Genomic DNA, 25028 nt, shown 5'->3' with positions numbered 1-25028 from the left:
CAAACCAAACTGAGGAGCGAGCCGAGGGTAACACTCCGAATGTTGATTAGGTGTGAAAGGTCAGTCCTGGGAGGATTTGTACTTTGTGGATTGAATACATAATTTTTAGCACCCAGTGCACAAGTGATCACCTACCCCATAGCACAAAAAGGATCTCTATAGCAAAAGATATTAATCTCAGCGTTCTTTTGATGTGAATAAAGGTGACTCTTTTATGCTTCTTTGTGTCAAAAGACGCCAAAAAGTGGAGATTTATTGTAAAGGAGACAATAGTTGGTGCTTTAGACGTCCGTTATCACCGGAAAACATACCTTTGAGGATGAAATCCAGTGAGATATATAAAATCCAGCCTCCCCCACTATGCCATCTACCTTTACTAACCTGACCGATCGGCTGGTGGTAAAGATCTCACTGATACCAGTGCAGTCCTGTAATAGGAGCCACCGGTGACACAGGTCAGCTTATGTTATTTCTTCCTCCTAAATATTTACCTATCATCTGTGAGTGATATTATTGAGAAGTGGAAAAGTTTAAGAGCTCCAGCACCTCGGCCACAAAGTGATCGACTACTTGAAAGTGGAGGAGCAGAAGGCATAAAAATGACCAACACTCTGCTGACTCCATAAATGCAGAGTCCAAATTTCCTCTGGTAACATCGGCACAAACACTGCGCCCGCCGGGAGCTTCAAGGACGAACAGCTGCAGCAGCTGTATATCACCAAACACAATCCCGAGCCGTACATCACCAAGCACAATCTGAAGGAATACATCCTCAAGCACAATCCCGAGCCGTACATCACCAAGCACAATCCGGAGGGATACATCACCAAGCACAATCCGGAGCCGTACATCACCAAGCACAATCCGGAGGGATACATCACCAAGCACAATCCGGAGCCGTACATCACCAAGCACAATCCAGAGCCGTACATCACAAAGCACAATCTGGAGGAATACATCACCAAGCACAATGCCGAGCCGTACTTCACCAAGCACAATCCCAAATCGTACATAACCAAGCACAATCCCAAACCGTACATAACCAAGCACAATCCCGAGCTGTACATCACCAAGCACAATCCCGAGCTGTATATCACCAAGCACAATCCCGAGCCGTACATCACCAAGCACAATCCCGAGCCATACATCACCAAACACAATCCATAGCCATACTCACCAAGCACAATCCAGAGCCGTACATCACCAAGCACAATCCCGAGCCGTACATCACCAAGCACAATCCGGAGCCGTACATCACAAAGCACAATCTGGACGAATACATCACCAAGCACAATCCCGAGCCATACATCACCAAGCACAATCCGGAGGAATACATCCCCAAGCACAATCCCGAGCTGTAAATCACCAATCACAATCCAGAGCCATACATCACCAAGCACAATCCCGAGCCATAGATCACCAAGCACAATCTGGAGGAGTACATCACCAAGCACAATCCCGAGCCGTAAATCCTAAGCACAATGCTGAGCCGTGCATCACCAAGCACAATGCTGAGCCGTGCATCACCAAGCACAATCCGGAGGAATATATCCCCAAGCAAAATCCCGAGCTGTACATCACCAAGCACAATTCTGAGCCATACATCACCAAGCACAATCCCGAGCTGTAGATCACCAAGCACAATCCCGAGCCGCAGATCACCAAGCACAATCCAGAGCCATATATCACCAAGCACAATCCCGAGCCGTAGATCACCAAGCACAATCCCGAGCCATAAATCCCAAGCACAATGCCAAGCCGTGCATCACCAAGCACAATGCTGAGCCATGCATCACCAAGCACAATGCTGAGCCATGCATCACCAAGCACAATGCTGAGCCGTACATCACCAAGCACAATCCCGAGCCATAGATCACCAAGCACAATCCGGAGGAATACATCACCAAGCACAATCCCGAGCCGTAAATCCCAAGCACAGTCCTGAGCTGTACATCACCAAGCACAATACTGAGCCGTGCATCACCAAGCACAATCCGGAGGAATACATGCCCAAGTGACACGTTGCACTTCTTTATCAAGCATCTGATGAACAAGTCTGGGTTTGGTAAATGTCACATGACCATTACTCGCCTGATTGTATTGTGCCCGCTGTACAGTTTAGTGAAGGAAGGGTAATACTATGGGTTGATTTCCAGGAATCAGACCATGTGCCTTGCTTCCAGTGAAGGGAAATCATAATACTTCAGCATAAAAGAGATTTTGGACAGTGCTAGTTTCCAACTTTGTGAGAACTGTTTGAAGAAGACCCTTTTTCTGTTTGCCATGACAAAGGCAAACAACAAATAGGATAATAAGTTATTATTAATAACTGAAAATGTCAGTGTGCATAACTATTCACCCCCCTAAAGTCAGTATTTTGTGGAGCCTCCTTTTGTAACAATTACAGTTGCCAGTCACTTTGGATAAGTCCCTATGAGCTTTCCCCATCTTGCCACTGGGATTTTTGCCCATTCGATTCAAGGAAAAACTGCTCTAGCTCCTTCAAGTTAAGCGATTTCCTCTGGTGAACAGCGATCTTCACGTCTGACCACAGATTCTCAATTTGATTAAGGTCTGGGCTTTGACTAGGCCACTCCAATACATTTATACATTTCCCCTTAAACTACTCGAGTGTTGCTTTAGCAGTAGCTTTGGGTCATTGTCTTGTTGGAAGGTGAACCTCCGTTCCAGTGTCAAATTACTGACAGACTGAAACAGGTTTTGCTCAACAATATCCCCATATTTTGCACCATCCACCATCCCCTCGACTCAGACCATTTCCCCTGTCCCCCACAGCATGATGTTGCCACCACCATGTTTCACTGTGAGGATGGTGTTCTTGTGGTGATATGCAGTGTTAGTTTGGTGCCAGACATAGCGTTTACCTTGATGTCCAAAAAGTTCAATTTTGGTCTCGTCTGACCACAGTACCTTCCTCCATACATTTGGGGAGTCTCCCACATTTCTTTTGGCAAACTCAAAACGAGTCTTCCAATTTTTGGCTGTAAGTAAAGGCTTTTTTTCAGACAACTCTTCCATGAAGACTGACTCTATGGAGTGTACGGCTTATTGTGGTCTTATACTCCAGTCTCTGGGAACTCTGCAGCTACTTCAGGGTTATCTTTGGTCTCTGTGCTGCCCCTCTAATTAATGCTCTCCTTGCCCAGGCTGAGAGTTTTGGTGGGCAACCCTCTCTTGGCAGGTAAGTTGTGGTACCATGTTCTTTCCATTTGATGGTGCTCCGGGGGATCATCAGAGATTTTAGAACCCAACCCAGACTTATATTTCTCACCAACTTTTGCCTTTGACTTGTTTGGAGATCTCCTTGGTCTTCAGGGTTTGGTTTGGTTATCGCTTATCCCATGGTTACGCGATAACCTTCAAACTTGAGAACACCCCTATAAACTCAATGTGACTTTGTCTCTCTTTACTCCTCGTCTGACTGTCCCAATTTGTAAGACCTATATTTGTTTTAGAGGACATGATCACTATTTTATCTGTCAAAATGGACAGTAAATAGCAAGATGACATTGATCGAGGCAAAAAATTAGGGTGTAGTTCCAGATTCAAGGCAAGGTGAGACATCGGGTCCAAAAATTGGCAAAAAATAACCTTGAGGTATATCAGGGTTAATATCTATTTGCCCCACGTTTGGAGCAACTGCCCCATCTGATACCCCCTCTATGTTTTATCCTTGGGTGATGAGATCTGATTTTTGGCTTAGTAAGCCCCACAATGCAGACTCTACCTTTCTGTATTCCGGGGCCATGACATTCAGCTGCCATAGCTTGCTCAGAAATAGACATATCCGTGATGGGTAGATGTCTTTCACATCAAAGACTGTCAAACATCCCTTCAGTTTGGAGATTGTCAGGTGTAGATCTGTACGCTGGAAACGTCAGTGTCAATGTATCTGTCATCTCGCGACCGTCCATTGGATACCTGTACGTGTTGATGCCATGCTGGAATCCGTCAATGAAGAGGCAGCTAATGTGACATCTGTCTGGAATGGGTGTCATTTCTATATCTGCCTGGATCAGCACGGTCTTATTTGTGACAGACGCGTATCTTGATACTAGGAGAGGGTACACTCCGTATATATTTAGAAGAGGAACATTGTATTCATTCTATGTGACCGTCATCAGATATCCACGATCACCGGCCATCTGTGGTCAATAATTGACCTAAAAGAATTGGAAATATTTCTATTTTCTAGTGAATGATACAAAACAATCTATGATCAGACCTTAAAAATAAAGGTAATGCACATGTGTGCACAAGCGGACTACTATCTGAAAAGACAGCAGTTTACTTTATGGGATCTGTCAGCAGGTTTTTGCTACCTCATCTAAGAGCAGCATGATGTAGAGGCAGAGAGCCTGATTCTAGCGATGTATCATGTAGTATATTGGGTGCAGCAGTTGTGATAAAATCACAGTTTTCTCTGATGCAGATCTGAACGCTGAGCTGTGTACAACCCCACCCACACCAATCAGTGGTGGGGGTGTGGTTGGACCAGGAGTAACCTGACACCTATGGTGCTAATTTACTACTGATAAAACACTGATTTTATTGAAACAGCAAAACACAGCCTAATAAGTGACACATTACTGGAATCAAAGCTCTCCGCCCCTACATTATGCTGCTCTCAGATTACATAGCAAAAACCTGCTGATAAATTCCCTTTAAAGTGCATGTACACATTTTACAGAGTAGGTTTTCCTTCACTTGGGGAAAGGATTCAATGTACTGCCCTCTCCCTCTTCTAAATATTTCTGCCCAGGAGAAAGGGGCTTGTTGGCACCTAAGTACCCCCAGCACTTAGGTGCCCAGCCGATTTGCCCCCTCCTAATTCCTAGAACTGCATTTTTTTCCCCAAATGCATTAATTTGGGGCTAAAATTAAGTTTTTCTTGAAGGTTACATTGGATCATTGGGCTTCTTCAGCTTCCTGTGTATTACAGTACATAGTAAAGTACAGCATGAGTCAACAATGAGTCAAATCTGTCAGCGAGCTTGTGCTGAAAGTAGTGGCGGTAACTCTTATCTCTCTTCTACGCAAATTTATGACCAGCTTAGAAGATGATTGAGGAGACGAAAGATGAGAGTTAAAGCCATCAGACAAGATCATTGACGGTTTTGATGGTTTACTAATTTCGTAGTCTACTATGTACGCATGTCATACACAGACGAGCACGGTCTGTAATAATCCATCTGTTTGGGTTCTGAAAGCGTGACCCCCTCTATGAGGTCTTTAGTAGTCCATCTTTGGGTTCTGAAAGCTGGACCTCCTCTATGAGGTCCATAGTAGGTCATCTTTGGGTTCTGAAAGCTCGACCCCTTCTATGAGGTCTGTAATAGTCCATCTGTTTGGGTTCTGAAAGCTGGGCCCCCTCTATGAGGTCCATAGTAGGTCATCTTTGGGTTCTGAAAGCTCGACCCCCTCTATGAGGTCTGTAATAGTCCAACTTTGTGGACTCCCTCTATGAGGTCCATATTACCCAATTATTGATGCAGATGACCACTGATTGTACCCAAAAAGTGCAACAACTATAGTAACTTGAGTAGAAACGTTATCTAATTTGTTTTTGCCCTTTTTTTATTTATTTGGGGTTTTTTTTATCAATCTGGTCCTCATCCTCTATTTCTTCCAGGATCTGACTGAAAACGGCTGCAGCGTCGCCGTGGAAGAACCACTTCCAAGTATGTCTCCTTCACCGTCTTTGGAAAAGAAGGATCTGAAAAGCAGGGAGGAAAGAAGACCCATCACAGTACATTTTGGTCAGGTAGGTTCCAGTAAATGTTGACCATGTTCCAGGTACGTTAATGCCTCTCCTTGGGGCTAAAGCCTTTGATTGGAGCTACAAAATGCATATTTGACAGTCACTTCATCTTAGCTCCTCCTTACCTTGGTGTTGGGGGGATGGAGAGACCAGAATCGCCCATTCTGGTCTTAAGTGGGGATCTCCACGGTTGGACCTCCATCTATATAGTATGTAGGGAAAAAATAAGCAAAAAAGATTTGCAGGATCCTTGTCCAACGGCCATATTGGTAATTTGTGGCCTCTGGACCAATTTTCTTTGAACCTCCAGCTACCTGCAGGTGCCTCTTTATAATTAGTAGGCTCGATGCAGATTCATGAACTGGAACGATGACATCCTACCATGTGTAGAAGAAACACTTCTTTTTTTTTTTTTTTTAACTTCGTTTTATTAACAATTTCAAACATGGTACAACTGACATTTGCCATATAAAGATAGCTCAGTATATAGATAGTAATATTTGAATATAACAATGAACAGTCATATAAAGTCCATAATATCTTTAGCACTTAAGATAGAACAATGTTATTATCCATACTTCTTATCGTTTGCATATATATCTAATTTTATATTGAGCATAAGAACAGCTCTAACTATCAGCATGACCAGATTGTGAAAACAAGATAGAAAAAGGAAGAGAAAAAGGAGAAAAGAAAGAAAGAACAACAACAGCCACATTGCATTATTATATCTCAATATACCATTGGACAGTGTTTCATATCCCAACATCTAACGGGAACCACCATTATCCGCATAATCTCCCTCAAACCTCCGCAAGTGTGTCTGGAGAAGAATTCCACAAACCCCAAATTTTGTTAAATTTTCCCGGGCACCCCCTATTATAATATACCACCCGCTCATAGACTATGGTTGCATTGACTAGTTTAACCCAGGACCGCACAGTTGGATTCGAATCTCCCATCCACCTCAGAGCTATTAATGTTCTAGCCAGAAACAATGCCTCTCTGAGGAATATTGTCATGTAATGATCCCAGGACTCTTCCTCCACCACCCCAAACAGGCATATCAAAGGGTCACACAAAACAGGAATCGACACAATCGATGTCAGCAGAGATGTCACTCCCCGCCAGTAGGAAGATATATTAGGACAGCTCCAGATCATATGTATGAAATTTGCCCCTGAGAGATGACACCTCGGGCACTCCAATGTACGAGAACGGCCCATACTAAATAATCGAGTTGGAGTAAGGTATGCCTGGTGGACAATGTAGCATTGAATCAACTTATTAACTGAAGGGGATACCGCAGTCGGAGATTCCAATATCTCTTCCCATTCCTCTCCATGTAGAGAGGGAATTAGAGATCTCCATCTATCCTGGGCTGGCAAGGGGTCCGACTCCACCCCCACCGACAACAGGTAAGTATATATAGCTGAGATGAGGCCTCGAGGTCCTTGTGATTTTAGAATACCTATCATAGGAAGTGATGATATCAATTTCCTCACTCCAATTTTCTGTATGTGGGATTGAATCGCTGTTCGAATCTGCAGGTATCTAAAAAACTGTGATCTTGGAACATTATATTCAATCTGGACTTGTTCAAAGGACTTGAAGGTTGTGGTTCCCGGGACAAAAAGATCACCTAATGCACTGACGCTGTGAGTGGCCCAGAAGTGCGCCGAGGGGTGATCTCCCAGAGTATGGAAGTGGCTATTCCCCCATAATGGGAGTTCCGCCACCACCCCTTCGAAGTGTACCACCCTCTTGGCTTGTGGCCAGACTAATCTTGCCAACCTGAGGAGGGGTAATTGCCGTGGTGTTCTCAGTCCTTCTGATTTTCTGATTCCAGAAAACCCACTAAACAATCAGTCCCAGCCGCGTGTGCCAAGTGTCTCTCAGAGTTTGGCAGCTGACATCCAGGCATCCAAGTCTCTAGTGCCCTAAGCTGTCCCGCGAGGTAGTAGAGGAAGAACTCCGGCAGAGCCATCCCTCCCAGTCTTTTGGATCTCTGTAAAATTGATAACCGAAGTTTGGGTCTGGATTTCCCCCATATGAAAGAGGTAGTAAGCGAGTTCAACATTGAGAAGAAGGATTTGGGTACTGATACTGCACTATGTTGTAGTGTATAACTAAGCTTTGGAAGTAATATCATTTTGATTAAATTTATTCTGCCAACCACTGACAGGGGTAGCTTGCTCCACAAGTTATATTTAAGTTTAACGTGCTCCAGAAGTGGTGTTATACTTGTCTGCAGGTCTAGTGTATGGTCTTTCTGTATGTGTATTCCCAGGTATTTAAAGCTAGTTACCACTTGCAGAGGTGACCTACCCTCCATTGAAATTCCAGACCCAGTTGATGCGTAGTCCCGAAAACTCCCCAAATTTGTCTATAGAAGAAACACTTCTTGAACTTAAGACCGGGCCTACTGGCGAGGTGCCCCTTGGTTTTCGCCAAAGCATAGCTAGAGAGATAGTTTTAACCTGTAGGATTTTTAACCATCTTATGGCCAGGCTGGTCCTATCGGATAAAGCATGATGGTAGGAACATTCATAATGACAGCAACAGTGTAGCACGGTGTTTTCTTATTTATATGTGTGTGTGTGTAAGTGTCATACAAAGCTTGAAATTGACTTTTTATGACAGGGACATTGTTTTGTTGTCCAAAAGTTTCAGAAAATGGGGACATCGTGTAGTTTTCCTGTCATTGTGTCATTACTGTACCTGTGATATAAGAGCTGCACAGTATATTCTGAGCCGTGAGTCAACAGCTCTACATCCATGAAGTCGAGACACCACCTACTGGAATCAGAGAAGCAGTGAATAGACGGCAAGCAAGCCGTAGAAATATTCTGTCTGTACGGACAGCACCCGATGCATTCACTGACAAATTATTATGGGTTGTGCTTATTAAAGAGATATTAACCCATCTTACTCCCTTCTCAGAACGTCCTTGTAATGTGTTCATGGTGAGAAGGTGAGAAGAGACCTTGTCTAGTTTTCCATGCACAAAAGCAAGAATTACTTTCTAGCACATGTGCAAGAAGATATGGGTGGTGAAACTAAACTACTGAGCATGTGCAAACACCAGAATTGGAGATATTTAGGTGGACCTTCTAAAAATAAAATCATAAGTACTTAATATTATATAGCTAGTGGATGAAAGACACGGTCGTCTCACAATCATCACTCCCGACTGAAGTTGATGCCAATCGGTTCTCAGGATCCCGTCCATCGTAATATGTGGCCACTAGATGGGAAGTCCTCAGAAGTGCCTCCTACCTGCCAGTATCCATAGCTCTTCTTTTGATAAGGCATAAAATGACCTGACATGATGTTATTCCTGGTGACCACTCATATAACGGGCTATTCTGAATAGTTACTTGAAAGTGCTGTTACCCGTTACGCCTCTGCCACGCTTCTATGGCCACTTATCTCTCTGAGAACTAAGGAATAGAAATGTTAAAACAAACTGCCTGATTCTTCTCACCTCAGACATCTGCCAGTGGGGAAAAGTGAGGAGGCCCCCACACACATACAATGGCTAGCCGGTCATCTAATGTCTATGGATGGCTGTAGAATTCAGGTGCATCCTAATCCACACATATGGTGGCTGATTAGGGATTTTCAGTGTATCAATTCACCCCAAAGTGTCTTATTATCCAAAAAGAAAAACATGCTTCTCAGGTGATTTATCGGGGGACACAGAAACCAAGAAGGGTATGAGAAAGTGATTTTATGGTGAGTATCAAAAATCCTCTCTCTACAGCAGTTTTGGTGTGTATTATGGAAAATAATATACCACTACTATACATACAGTACCTTGCGAAAGTATTTGGTCGCCTTGAATTTTTCAACCTTTTCTCACATTTCAGGCTTCAAGCATAAAGATAAAAAAAATTTAATTTTATGGTGAAGAATCAACAACAAGTGGGACACAATTGTGAAGTTGAACAAAATTTATTGCTTATTTTAAACTTTTATAAAAAAATAATAAACTGAAAGTTGGGCGTGCAATATTATTCGGCCCCTTTACTGTCAGTGCAGCAAACTCACTCTAGAAGTTCATTGAGGATCTCTGAATGATCCAATGTTGTCCTAAATGACTGATGATGATAAATATAATCCACCTGTGTGTAATCTAGTCTCCATATAAATGCACCTGCTCTGTGATAGTCTCAGTGTTCTGTTTAAAGCACAGAGAGCATCATGAAGACCAAGGAACACAACAGGCAGGTCTGTGATACTGTTGTGGAGAAGTTTAAAGCCGGATTTGATTACTTGCACAGTGCTCCTTGGGATGTTTAAAGTTGTGGAAATCTTTTAGTAATCATATTGAAATGGAAGGAGTATCACACCACTGCAAATCTACCAAGACGCGGCCGTCCCTCAAAAATTTCATCTCAAACAAGGAGAAGACTGATCAGAGATGCAGCCAAGAGGCCCATGATCACTCCGGATGAACTGCAGAGATCTTCAGCTGAGGTGGGAGAGTCTGTCCATAGGACAACAATCAGTCGTACACTGTACAAATCTGGCCTTTATGGAAGAGTGACAAGAAGAAAGACATTTCTCAAAGATATCCATAAAAAGTATCGTTTAAAGTTTGGCACAAGCCACCGGGAGACACCAAACATGTGGAAGAAGGTGCTCTGGTCAGATGAAACCAAAATCAAACTTTTTGGGCACAATGCTAAACGATATGTTTGGCATAAAAGCAACACAGCTCATCACCCTGAACACACCATCCCCACTGTCAAACATGGTGGTGGCAGCATCATGGTTTGGGCCTGATTTTCTTCAGCAGGGACAGGGAAGATGGTTAAAATTGATGGGAAGATGGATGGAGCCAAATACAGGACCATTCTTGAAGAAAGCCTGTTGGAGTCTGCAAAAGACCTGAGACTGAGACGAAGATTTGTCTTCCAACAAGACAATGATCCCAAAGATAAAGCAAAATCTGCAATGGAATGGTTCACAAATAAATGTATCGAGGTGTTAGAATGGCCAAGTCACAGTCCAGACCTGAATCCAATCGAGAATCTGTGGAAAGAGCTGAAAACTGCTGTTCACAAACACCTCCATCCAACCTCACTCAGCTCCAGCTGTTTACAAAGGAAGAATGGGCAAGAATTTCAGTCTCTCGATGTGCAAAACTGATAGAGACATACCCCAAGTGACTGCAGCTGTAATCGCAGCAAAAGGTGGTGCTATAGAGTATTAACTTAAAGGGGACAAATAATATTGCACGCCCCAATTTTCAGTTTATTATTTTTTATAAAAGTTTAACATAAATAATAAATTTCGTTCAACTTCACAATTGTGTCCCACTTGTTGTTGATTCTTCACCAGAACAGTAACATTTTTTATCTTTATGTTTGAAGCCTGAAATGTGGGAAAAGGTTGAAAAATTCAAGGGGGCCGAATACTTTCGCAAGGCACTGTATGTATAGACGAATATTCAAAATCACAATGATATGATCATGCGTGACCTCTAATATAATTTATAGTAAGGGTCCTATTATCCAAAAAGGAAAACATGCTTCTCAGGTGTTATATTTGGGGACACAGAAAGCAAGAAGGCTACAACAAAAGTGATTTTATGGTAAGTACCAAAAATCCTCTCTCTACAGCAGCTTTGGTATGTATTATGGAGAATAATATACCGCTACTATACATAGAAGAATATTCAAAATCACAATGATATGGTCATATCTGACCGCTAATATATTTCATAGTAAGGGTCTTATTATCCCAAAGGAAAAACATGCTTCTTAGGTGTTTTAGAAGCCAAGAAGGCTACAAGAAAGTGATTTTAAGGTGAGTACCAAAAATCCTACTATACATAGAAGAATAGTCAAAATCACAATGATATGATCATGTATGACCTCTAATATAATTCATAGTAAGGGTCATATTATCCAAAAAGAAAAACATGCTTCTTGGGTGTTTTATTGGGGGACGCAGTAAGCACGAAGGCTTCGAAAAAGTGATTTTAAGGTGAGTATCAAAAATCCTACTATACATAGAAGAATAGTCAAAATCACAATGATATGGTCATGTGTGACCTCTAATATGATTCATAGGCGGCACGGTGGCTCAGTGGTTAGCACTGAAGTCTTGCAGCACTGTGGTCCTCGGTTCAAATCCCACCAAGGACACCATCTGCAAGGAGTTTGTATGTTCTCCCCGTGTTTGCGTGGGTTTCCTCCGGGTACTCCGGTTTCCTCCCACAATTCAAAATATACTGATAGGGACCTTAGATTGTGAGCCCCAATGAAGACAGTATTGCTGATGTATGTAAAGCGCTGTGGCATTAATAGCGCTATATAAATGAATAAATATTATATTATTATTATTATTATTATAGTAAGGGTCTTATTATCCAATAAGGAAAACATGCTTCTCAGGTGTTTTATTGGGGGACACAGAAAGCAAGAAGGCTACGAGAAAGTGATTTTATGGTGAGTACCAAAAATCCTCTCTCTGCAGCAGCTTTGGTGTGCATTATGGAGAATGATATACCGCTACTATACATAGAAGAATATTCAACATCACAATGATATGGCCATATGTGACCGCTAATATAATTCATTGTAAGGGTCTTATTATCCCCTCTATATATATGTGTAGGAGTCTTATATTCCGCGCTATTAACTCCTGCCCTATTTTATCATCCCCCATTGTTTTTCCCGCGGCTTTTGGACTTGGCATCCGCAGACGTTTCCTGCACAGACCTTGGAATATGTGTAACATTTCTCCAGCAATTTCTGTCTTAATATTCTCATCTCAGATGTGGTTAAAAAAAAAAAAACCCGCATGTGTATATCTATATGATGTTTCAGCACACCCACACATAATAATATTATCCGTCCTGTGTCTAGGACGGCACATTTCGGAGGCAGAGCGAGCGCGGTTTTAGGCAACACACCATACTTTAATGTCATCATTAGCCAGGGTTGCCTTTAAAGTCATCTAGCATTACTATGCATGCGAGCCGGGGACACAATTAAAAGATACAAAAGCTTTGCCTCTAATACAGAGGAGAGGAGATGTCCCCTCTCTCCATTTCTCACTTGTTTTACATATCTCCTGGCATTATGCTAGTTTATGTAGAGGAGGCCGATTTTTTTAAAATGCATGCATGCGGATTAAGGTCAAGCCCCGTGTATCACTAATGCAGTTTCTCCTGGCTGTACGACTGCAGCTCCTGAATCCGGCAACAGCAGTAAGATGCCTTAATTGAGACACGCTGTCAGAGTGACAAACACATTTGCATACACTCTATTTATTCTCGCTGGAAAGGTCTGCAAGCTGCTGCCGCTTGAACATTTTTAATCAGCTTTTCTGTTAGCGAGCCGGCAGCTAGCTGTCCTAGTCTTGGCTGCTTCTTTATTATTTGACAGGTTAACTAGATGGGGGATGGGCATTTGGGGTTCAAACTATCTATTTTTTTGTATTTTTTGCTTCGTCTATTTACGTTTTCTAAAGTTAACAACAAGTAACTTCATCTCGCCGGATACTCGATTATATCGGTCAGATTTACTCCTAATTAACGTTATGTTTTCAAAAGCGTTCATTTCTTTCAGGGACGCCACTTGAATGCAATGTACGGTACAGCCCTATGCGGGATTTTTTGTTAGAAAACTTTTTTATTTCAGTTTTTCCAACTAATGCACAGATGTAGCTGAGCTCGTTAATTGACTCTTTGCGACTGCAAAGGACGCACGAACCGAGGACTTATCTTATGCACCAAAGCAAGAGATTGTTACTTCATATAAATGTAATGTAATTAAGCATCTGGGTACCCTGGGTTTCACCCACACTCCGAAACCAAAGACTCATCTCATGCCCCAAAGCAAGAGATTGTTACTTCATATACATGTAATGTAATTATGTATCGGGGTACCCTGGTTTACACCCACACTCCAAAACCGAAGACTTATCTCATGCTCCAAAGCATAAGATTGTTACGTCATATATATGTAATGTAATTATGTATCTGGGCACCCTGGTTTTCACCCACACTCAGAAACCGAAGACTTATATTATGCGCCAAGGCATGAGATTGTTACTTCACATACATGTAATGTTATTATGTATCTGGGTACCCTGGTTTTCACCCACACTCAGAAACCGAAGACTCATCTTGTGCGCCAAAGCAAGAGATTGGTACGTCATATACATGTAATGTAATTATGTATCTGGGAACCCTGGTTTTCACCCACACTCAGAAACCAAAGACTCCATAATGTAATTATGTATCTGGGAACCCTGGTTTTCATCCACACTTAAAAACCAAGGACTTATCTTGTGCTTCAAAGCAAGAGATTTTACGTCATATGCATGTAATGTAATTATGTATCTGGGTACCCTGGTTTTCACCTACACTCCAAAACCGAAGACTCATCTCATGCTCCAAGGCAAGAGATTGTTACTTCATATACATGTAATGTTATTATGTATCTGGGTACCCTGGTTTTCACCCACACTCAGAAACCGAAGACTCATCCTATGTTCCAAAGCAAGAGATTGTTACGACATATACATGTAATGTAATGTAATGATGTATCTGGGTACCCTGGTTTACACCCACACTCCAAAACCGAAGACTTATCTCATGCTCCAAAGCATAAGATTGTTACGTCATATACATGTAATGTAATTATGTACAGTTAGGTCCAGAAATATTTGGACAGTGACACAAGTTTTGTTATTTTAGCTGTTTACAAAAACATGTTCAGAAATACAATTATATATATAATATGGGCTGAAAGTGCACACTCCCAGCTGCAATATGAGAGTTTTCACATCCAAATCGGAGAAAGGGTTTAGGAATCATAGCTCTGTAATGCATAGCCTCCTCTTTTTCAAGGGACCAAAAGTAATTGGACAAGGGACTCTAAGGGCTGCAATTAACTCTGAAGGCGCCTCCCTCGTTAACCTGTAATCAATGAAGTAGTTAAAAGGTCTGGGGTTGATTACAGGTGTGTGGTTTTGCATTTGGAAGCTGTTGCTGTGACCAGACAACATGCGGTCTAAGGAACTCTCAATTGAGGTGAAGCAGAACATCCTGAGGCTGAAAAAAAAGAAAAAAACTATCAGAGAGATAGCAGACATGCTTGGAGTAGCAAAATCAACAGTCAGGTACATTCTGAGAAAAAAGGAATTGACTGGTGAGCTTGGGAACTCAAAAAGGCCTGGGCGTCCACGGATGACAACAGTGGTGGATGATCGCCGCATACTTTCTTTGGTGAAGAAGAACCCGTTCACAACATCAACTGAAGTCCAGAACACTCTCAGTGAAGTAGGTGTATCTGTCTCTAAGTCAACAGTAAAGAGAAGACTCCATGAAAGTAAATAGAAAGGGTTCACATCTAGATGCAAACCATTCAACAATTCCAAAAATAGACAGGCCAGAGTTAAATTTGCTGAAAAACACCTCATGAAGCCAGCTCAGTTCTGGAAAAGTATTCTATGGACAGATGAGACCAAGATCAACCTGTACCAGAATGATGGGAAGAAAAAAGTTTGGAGAAGAAAGGGAACGGCACATGATCCAAGGCACACCACATCCTCTGTAAAACATGGTGGAGGCAACGTGATGGCATGGGCATGCATGGCTTTCAATGGCACTGGGTCACTTGTGTTTATTGATGACATAACAGCAGACAAGAGTAGCCGGATGAATTCTGAAGTGTACCGGGATATACTTTCAGCCCAGATTCAGCCAAATGCCTCAAAGTTGATCGGACGGCGCTTCATAGTACAGATGGACAATGACCCCAAGCATACAGCCAAAGCTGCCCAGGAGTTCATGAGTGCAAAAAAGTGGAACATTCTGCAATGGCCAAGTCAATCACCAGATCTTAACCCAATTGAGCATGCATTTCACTTGCCCAAATCCAGGCTTAAGACGGAAAGACCCACAAACAAGCAAGACCTGAAGGCTGCGGCTGTAAAGGCTTGGCAAAGCATTAAGAAGGAGGAAACCCAGCGTTTGGTGATGTCCATGGGTTCCAGACTTAAGGCAGTGATTGCCTCCAAAGGATTCGCAACAAAATATTGAAAATAAAAATATTTTGTTTGGGTTTGGTTTATTTGTCCAATTACTTTTGACCTCCTAAAATGTGGAGTGTTTGTAAAGAAATGTGTACAATTCCTACAATTTCTATCAGATATTTTTGTTCAAACCTTCAAATTAAACGTTACAATCTGCACTTGAATTCTGTTGTAGAGGTTTCATTTCAAATCCAATGTGGTGGCATGCAGAGCCCAACTCGCGAAAATTGTGTCACTGTCCAAATATTTCTGGACCTAACTGTATCTGGGTACCCTGGTTTTCACCCACACTCAGAAACCGAAGACTTATCTTATGCTCCAAAGCAAGAAATTGTTACGTCATATAAATGTAATGTATTTATGTATCTGGGTACCCTGGTTTACACCTACACTCAGAAACTGAAGACTTCGTAATGTAATTGTGTCTGGGAACCCTGGTTTTCACCCACACTCCAAAACCGAAGACTTATCTTATGCTCCAAAGCAAGAGATTTTTACGTCATATACAGTACAGACCAAAAGTTTGGACACACTTTCTAATCTCTAGAACAACTGTTAAGAGGAGACTTTGTGCAGCAGGCCTTCATGGTAAAATAGCTGCTAGGAAACCACTTCTATGGACAGGCAACAAGCAGAAGAGACTTGTTTGGGCTAAAGAACACAAGGAATGGACATTAGACCAGTGGAAATCTGTGCTTTGGTCTGATAAGTCCAAATTTGAGATCTTTGGAGCCAACCACCATGTCTTTGTAGAAAAGGTGAACGGATGGACTCTACATGGCTGGTTCCCACCGTGAAGCATGGAGGAGGAGGTGTGATGGTGTGGGGGGGCTTTGCTGGTGACACTGTTGGGGATTTATTCAAAATTGAAGGCATACAGAACCAGCATGGCTACCATAGCATCTTGCAGCGGCGTGCTATTCCATCCGGTTTGTGTTTAGTTGGACCATCATTTATTTTTCAACAGGACAATGACCCTAAACACACCTCCAGGCTGTGTAAGGGCTATTTGACTAAGAAGGAGAGTGATGGGGTGCTACGCCAGAAGACCTGGCCTCCACAGTCACCAGACCTGAACCCAGTCGAGATGGTTTGGGGTGAGCTGGACCGCAGACTGAAGGCAAGAGGGCCAACAAGTGCTAAGCATCTCTGGGAACTCCTTCAAGACTGTTGGAAGACCATTTCCGGTGACTACCTCTTGAAGCTCATCAAGAGAATGCCAAGAGTGTGCAAAGCAGTAATCAAAGCAAAAGGTGGCTACTTTGAAGAACCTAGAATATAAGACACATTTTTAGTTGTTTCACACTTTTTTGTTAAGTATTTCATTCCACATGTGTTAATTCATAGTTTTGATGCCTTCAATGTGAATCTACAATTTTCAGAGTCCTGAAAATAAAGAAAACTCTTTGAATGAGAAGGTGTGTCCAAACTTTTGGTCTGTACTGTATGTGTAATGTTATTATGTATCTGGGTACCCTGGTTTACACCCACACTCAAAAACCGAAGATTTAGCTTATGCTCCAAAGCAAGATTGTTACGTCATGTACGTGTAATGTAATTAGGTATCTGGATACTACACTCAAAAAACATACAAATCGGGCATTTAGATTGTGAGCCGAGGTGAAAAAAATGTCGACAATGTCTGTAAAGTGCTGTCGGATATGTTGGCACTATACAAGCAGATATCGTAATAGTTTTCTCTACCTCAATATACACAGGTAGTAGCTAACTAGATAGATTAGGTAGGAGCCCTTCTTCTACAAGCTTACAGTCTAGGTTGCCTGTAGTCCTATGTAGACCTATAAACGACACACAGCACCTCAATGGTGTCAGACTTTGCCTTGCATGGTCGTGCACAACCATACGGAGCTGTTCTACTTGATTGACAGTTCAGGCCAGCAGCTGGCCGGAACTGTGCCCTCTGCGATGCAATTTGCTTCTGCAGCAACAGAGTAGCACAGCGACGCTGATGCTATTGAGCCAGCTTCAAAACAGCACTTACAAGCTCTATTGAAAAGAACCTGTAAGCACGGCACATTTGTAATTTTATTGTTTACTGCTTTTTGGCTGGGTTACTCGCCACCACTGCATTCTATCAGGGATGGCCGGTAACCTAGGCATCAAAGTGTAAACAATACAATATAAAATAGCTCCATTCTTGGGAACCGAGTTACAGTTGAGCGATTAGCTAAATCAGCAAAACCTATGGAAAAAAAAAATAGCTGTGTGCATACTGCGTTTTTTTCTCAAGAACATTCTTTCTGCAGAATTTCTTGAGAAAATGAATGAGCGTGTCACTTCTTTTCTGCAGGTAGCTGCGTTTTTTGCCATAGATAATGGTAAAAAAAACGCAGGGACCAACCTGCGGGAAAAAACGCATCAAAAACCGCATGCGGTTTTCGGTGTGTTATTGGTGCGTTTTTTGACCACAAGTTCGTTAATCTTTCAGACTCTAAAGAAATTGAGAAAACTCCTTTTTCTAGTGTGAACAGAGCCTAAGCAAATCCGGCCAGCGTCAAAGCAGCGCTTACAAGCTCTGTTGCAAAAAGCTTGCAAGCACAGCACACCACTGTGGTCTATTGGTAACCTAGGCAAAGAGCAGTAAACATTAATATTACAATGCCTTGGTTCTCGGAAATGGAATTGAACTTTAATAGCAAGCAAATTGAAAAGCTGTTGGCTTTTATGAGCATTTTGCACTTTTACCCATTAACGGGCAAGAGAATAACCCTTTAAAGGGATTGACGAGAATAATCCTTTAACCCCTTCATGATCTTGGACGAATTGGTACATCCAAGGTCTTGTCTCCTGCGCATGTTGGCTGATCTGATCAACTGACATGTGCCTCTAAAGAGGGCTTTACATGCAACGACATATCTAACGATATGTCGTCGGGGTCACGGAATTCGTGACGCACATCCGGCATCGTTAGCGACGTCGTTGCGTATAACAGCTCCGAGCGAGTGTTAACGATCAAAAATACTCACCTTATCGTTGACACGTCGTTCATTTTCAAAATCTCCTTGGTCGTTGTGGACGTTGCTTGTTCGTCATTCCTGAGGCAGCACACATCGCTACGTGTGACACCCCGGGAACGACGAACAACAGCTTACCTGCGTCCTCCGGCAACGAGGTGGGCATGTCGATAATGCGGCTGGTCACCGCCGCTCCGCTTCTATTGGACGCCTGCTGTGTGACGTCGCACGAAGCTCCCCCTTAGAAAAGAGGCGGTTCGCCGGCCACAGCGACATCGCTGGGAAGGTACGTAGTGTGATGGGGCCTAGCGATTTTGTACGCCACGGGCAGCGATTTGCCCGTGACGCACAAACGACGGAGGCGGGTGCTTTCATGAGCGATATCGCTAGCGATGTCGCTGCGTGTAAAGCTGCCTTTACAGTCAGAGACAGTGGGATTTAATGCACGCCATTGGGGAGTGCGTCATTCCCCACTCCCATTGGTGGTTCCGTGATGTGATCGCGGGGTGAAGATGGGTTGTTATGACAGCCATCTTGAGTCCTGTTTTTGAATATCTTCATATAATTCTTAATACTCATAACAGTCCGTAACCATGTCCATAACGGGGTCAGCAGATGACCCCTGTGTCTGCCATGACGTACTTCCTATGAACATCGGCTGAGTGCTGGCGTTCATAGGAAGACAGCATTTGTGCTCTACAGAGCGGTGCTGATGCCCTGCTCTGTATAGCTAAAGCAATCAGAAGATCGCAGTTCCACGTCCCTCTAAGTCGACTAGTAAATACAATAAAAAAGTGGAAAAAAAAGTTTTTAAAAATATAAAAAATGTCAAAATCCCCCCTCTTTTGCTCCATTGAAAATAAAACAATGCACATATTTAGTATTATCGCATTCAGAAATAAGCGATCTACCAAATCTGATTGGATGCAATAAAACGCAATATCAGGCGATCAAAACGTCACATCTATACCAATATAGTATAGATAAAAACATTAGCTCAGGATGCAAAAATAAGCCATCACACAGCTCCAGATCCCAAAAAAATGAGAATGCTATGGGTTTCAGAAAAAGGCGCCAAAGGTGCAATACTTTTTATTGACAAATTTCCCCTCCAAAAATTCAGCACTTAAATTTTAAAAATAAAGCTATTCATGTTTGGTATCTATGAACTCGTACTGACCTGGGGAATCATAACTTCAGGTCAATTTTACCATATAGTGAACATGGTAAATACAAAAACCGAGAACATTGTGGAATTACACTTTTTTTTCCAATTTCACCGCACGTGGATTTTTTTTTCCCATTTTCCAGTATAATATGTGGCAGAATGAATGGTGTCATTCAAAAGTACAACTCGTCCTGCAAAAATACAAACCCTCATATTGACGGAATAAAAAAAAATTATGGGTTCTTGGAAGAAGGGGAGGAAAAAACGAAAAACGGCAAATCGCCGGGTAGTGACGAGTTTAATGGTATTGACTTGAGTCTGAATTTAAAAATATACTTTGCTTTTTGCCTTATATCACCACTCTGGTCCATAGCCTATGGGTGGTACTTGTCTAACTGCTCTACTAATTTTTATTTTTTTATTTAATTTTTTTTTAATTTTTTTCTTTTTTAATCAAGTTTGACTGAAGTGATGTTTGAGACATCTGACATTCTTCAGACGACGGCCGCACGTCCCCCTGTTCTGCAGCTTTGTTAACTCCATGTAATAGTTTCCTGACATTATCTGTTAAAACTCTAATGGTTGTGAGAGAGGAATTATCCCGGCAGTTCGGAGGCATCGGTGCAGAACACACCCCTGACCTATACTTCTTACTAATAAATGGCTTTGTACGCCGCCAAACATCCACGTATGAATTAACACACTGTGCAAATGTAAACAGAGATCCACTTAACAAATATATGGAAAGTCAAAGATTTAAAGGCCGTGGCGGATGTATATAAGGCACATTTACATTTGCCAGAGCGGGAAAGCGGAGATGTTCTTTATAAGCTGCGTGAAGCGCATACATATTTGTTGAAAGCTGTGTCTACATAGCAGACACTATTCTCCTACTGATGAGTCTCACAAGGTCTAACATGGTGCTTTCTAGCATCACATTATGTATGTTGTGGGCTATAGGATCCATGTCTACACATTATGATAGTCGTAGACCTTTCTGTCAAAAAAGATCACTATTATGGTAGAAAATGTACTAGTTGAGGATTTAAAGGGCACTTGTCACCAGATTAAGAGTGACCAGATTTTGCTCCTATTTTACTCCCACTTCTCTCCTGAGTTTTCAGTTGTTGTTCTTTTTTAAATCTACTATATGGTTCCTGAGATATGGGCTTTTTTATGTAGTGCTAAGTTTATGCTCTTTACAAATGGGGCATGGCTCAAAAGGTAGACACCATTAGGTAGAGCAGCCTGAAGATGCCTCCCAGAGAATCATGTATGTTGTGGGCTATAGGTTCCATGTACATTACGATAGTCATAAGCCTTTTTATGTTCTATATGTGTCAAAAAAAAGTCACAATTATGGCAGAAAATTTACTATTTGATGATTTAAAGGGCACTTGTCACCAGGTTAAAAGTGACCAGTTCTTGATCTTATATTACTGCCACTGCTCTCCTGCCCTTTTAAATCCACTATATGGTTCCAGAGATATGGGCTTTTTTAAGCAGTACTACTGGTCTTTACAAAGGGGGCATGGCTCAAAAGGTAGACACCTCCCAGTGAATCATTTGAGCCACCCCCCCCGCAAAAAAAATAAAACATGAAAATTAGCACTAAATAAAAAGCCTATCTCCGGAGCCATATGGTGGATTTTAAAGAAATTGAAACTGGAATAATCAGGGGAGCAGGGGGGGGACAATAAATTGCCCCTTTGAAAGTAAAGATAAATTCTCTTTAAAGGGAATCTGTCACCAGGTTTTTGCTGCCAAATCTGAGGGCAGCAAGGAGATTCTGAATCTGATGACCTATCACTTAGATTTAAGGCCCCGTCACACGCAACAACTTATCTAACGATATATCACCGGGGTCATGGATTCCGTGACGCACATCCAGCATCGTTAGCGACGTCGTTGAGTGTGACACCAACAAACGGCCGTTAACGATCAAAAATACTCAACTTATCGTTGATCGTTGACACGTCATTCACTTTCAAAATATCGTTGATTGTTGAGGTCGCAGGTTGTTCGTCGTTTCCGAGGCAGCACACATCGCTACGTGTGACACCTCGGGAACGACGACCTGCAGCTTACCTGCGGCCGCCGGCAATGAGGAAGGAAGGAGGTGGGCGGGATATTACGGCCACTCATCTCCGCCCCTCCGCTTCTATTGGGCGGCCACTTAGTGACACCGCACGAACCGCCCCCTTAGAAAGTAGGCGGTTCGCCGGCAACAGCGATGTCGCTAGGCAGGTAAGTATAGTGTGACGGCTCCAAATGATTTTGTGCACCACGGGCAACGATTTGCCCGTGACGCACAAACGACGGGGGCGAGTACTCTCGCTAGCGATATCGTTAACGATATCGCTGCGTGTAACGGGGCCTTAAGAGGTGCAGTGGTTCTGACACAATATGCATTTTTAGCTTTACTCCTGTAGCAGAGTCCAGAGGGCGGTCCCCACCCACACCAGGCTCTCTATAGAGATTGTACATTGACTATGAAGTGTCAATCAGATGAGGGGGCATGCCGGACTGTTGTGCAGAAGGCAGCTAGCCACACCAATAATAAGGATTCGGGAAAACAGGCAAAAGATCGGACTGTGACAACACAGGCATGCCTGAACTTTCTGTCTTAACCCTTACAGCATCCTGGATTCAGCTTTTATAGCAAAAACCTGCTGACCGATTCCCTTTAAGAGGAAGCTGAATGCATGTAGTTTTATACAGTTCCCATTTAGTTCGGAACCAGGTATATAAACTCACATGTCGTGAGCTCCACCTAGTGGTGGCTGCATGTAGGCAGCATTTTATTATGCAGCTATGACTTTGTAAAGAGAAGCAGGGATTGAGAGCTGTGTGAAAAATTCAGCTCCAACAACATAAAATATGAAGATATTGTGGTTTATCTCATCTTACAAAATGATGGTATATTGCTAGAATATGTCATCCTTTTTGCTAAGTGGAGGTTCTATTGTCTTGTTTCCCATAATCCCGAAAATGAATGATGAAGTGCTAATTCTATGAATATGGCCATGGTTGTGCCCCCCGCTCAGCCGAGGGCTAGAGACCCCACTGTGCAGGGTAGGAAGGAAACCAGAGCCATGGTCCCTTCACGCTCAATATCAGTGAAGGGGTGTGCTGCAGAGCAAATTCCACTGACCGATCAAAGAGGGGTGCGCAACATAAAAATATGTTGGTGTATGTGTATCTACTATATCTATCTATCTATCTATCTGTCTGTCTCTGTCTATCTGTCCATCTTTCATCTCACTCTATGTATACCTCTATATATTCATCTCTATTTCATATATATCCCTCTTCTTTTATATCTCTCCATCTCTTATATTCATCCATCTCACTTGTTATTTCTATATCTCCATTTATCTGTCTATCTCACATCTACAGTAGGTGGGACACATCATCAATTTTCTAATGATGCCATTGACATGAATTTCTTACCAGATGTCAGTAACAACCCATCCAGTCCACACAGGCAAAGACGTCAAACCATAGATGTCCGTAAATGTAGTGCTGTGTAATAATAAAAAATTACACAGGAAAAAAGTATTGCACACGCTTAATGAAATTTATTTAATACTTCATAAAACGTTTTTGTTGGTGATGAAGCTTCAAAAAGCCCCCTGTATGGAGAAACTAGTGACCTACATTGCTCAGGTGTGATTTTGGGTCCATTCTTCCATACAAACACTTTTCAAATCCTGAATGTCCTGTGGGCGTCTTGTATGAACTCTGAGCTTTAGCTTTTTTTATAAATTTTCTATTGGATTCAGCTCCGGTGATCGGCTCGGCCATTCTTGCAGCTTAATTTTCTTTCTGTGAAACCAATTGAAATCATTGTCTTGCTGAAATGTCCACCCTCGTTTCATCTTCATCATCCTGGTAGATGGCAACAGATTTTTATCAAGAATGTCTATGCACATTTGTCCATTCATCCTTCCTTCAATTATGAGACGTTTGCCAGTGCCGTACGCTAAAAACAGCCTCACACCATGATGTTCCCACCTCCAAACATCAAAGTTGCTATGATGTTTTTGGGTTGATTTGCCTTTTGGCCTCCAAACATGGTGTGGATTATGGATCCAAAGAATTAAATTTTGGTACCATCTGACCAGACTCTATTCTTCTAGTATTTCATAGTCGTGTCTAAATGTTGTTGAGCAAACTTTAAACGTGCCTGGTACATGCTTTTTGTTCACCAATGGGGTCTTGCGTGGTGAGCGTGGATACAGGCCATGGAGGGGGAGTGCATTACCTATTGTTTTCTTTGAAACAATTGTACCTGCTGATTCCAGATCTGTCTGTAGCTCTCCACATGTGGTCCATGGCTCTTGGCAAACTCCTCTGATAATTCTTTTTACTCCTTAGTCTGAAATCTTGCGGGGAGCAACTGGTTGTTAACAGTTTATTGGGCAATGATGTTCTTTCCACTTCCGGATTTGGGCCCCAACACTACTGACTGGAACCTTCAGTAGTTAAGGAATTCTTCTGTAACAAATACTATTAGTATGTTTTGCAACAATAAGGTTGTACAGGTCTTGAGACAGCTCACTGGTTTTACCCATCATGATATGTTTCTTGTGTGGCACCTTGGTAATGAGACACCTTTTTATAGGCCATCAGTTGAACCAGCTGATATTATTTTTCACTAAGTGGCAGGCTTCTTTTCTAATTACTGATAGATTTCAGTTGATGTCATGATATTTCATAGCTTTTTTCACTTGTCTGGTCAAGTGTTCAATACCTTTTCCCTGTGGCATTTCTTATTACACTTCTATAATTTTATGGACATCTATGGTTTGATTTCTTTGTCTGTGTGGATTGGATGGGCTGTTACTAACATCTGGTAAGACATTCATGTCCATAGCACTGTTAGAAATATATTTACTTAGAACATTGGTGACATGTTCAATACTTACTTCACCCGCTCTATCTATCTATCTATCTATCTATCTATCTATCTATCTATCTATCTATCTATCTTAAACCAAAAAAGGAAAAACCGAACAACAAGGTCTTAAATAAGTTATAT

General features: G+C 42.2%; 1 protein-coding gene across 4 annotated transcripts in view; it reads left to right on the top strand.

Annotated features, from left to right (window-relative positions):
- DENND1A (DENN domain containing 1A) overlaps window positions 1-25028 on the top strand; it is a 924202-nt gene that overhangs the window by 796684 nt on the left and 102490 nt on the right. For all 4 annotated transcript variants that reach the window (XM_075324120.1, XM_075324118.1, XM_075324119.1 and 1 more), the window contains exon 19: window positions 5654-5785. In XM_075324120.1, the coding sequence (XP_075180235.1) occupies window positions 5654-5785 (132 nt within the window). The remainder of the gene's footprint in view (window positions 1-5653; window positions 5786-25028) is intronic.

The sequence above is a fragment of the Anomaloglossus baeobatrachus genome, chromosome 9, assembly GCF_048569485.1.
Source record: "Anomaloglossus baeobatrachus isolate aAnoBae1 chromosome 9, aAnoBae1.hap1, whole genome shotgun sequence".
Classification (NCBI taxonomy): domain Eukaryota; kingdom Metazoa; phylum Chordata; class Amphibia; order Anura; family Aromobatidae; genus Anomaloglossus; species Anomaloglossus baeobatrachus.
This window is presented reverse-complemented; position numbering and strand designations above follow the sequence as displayed.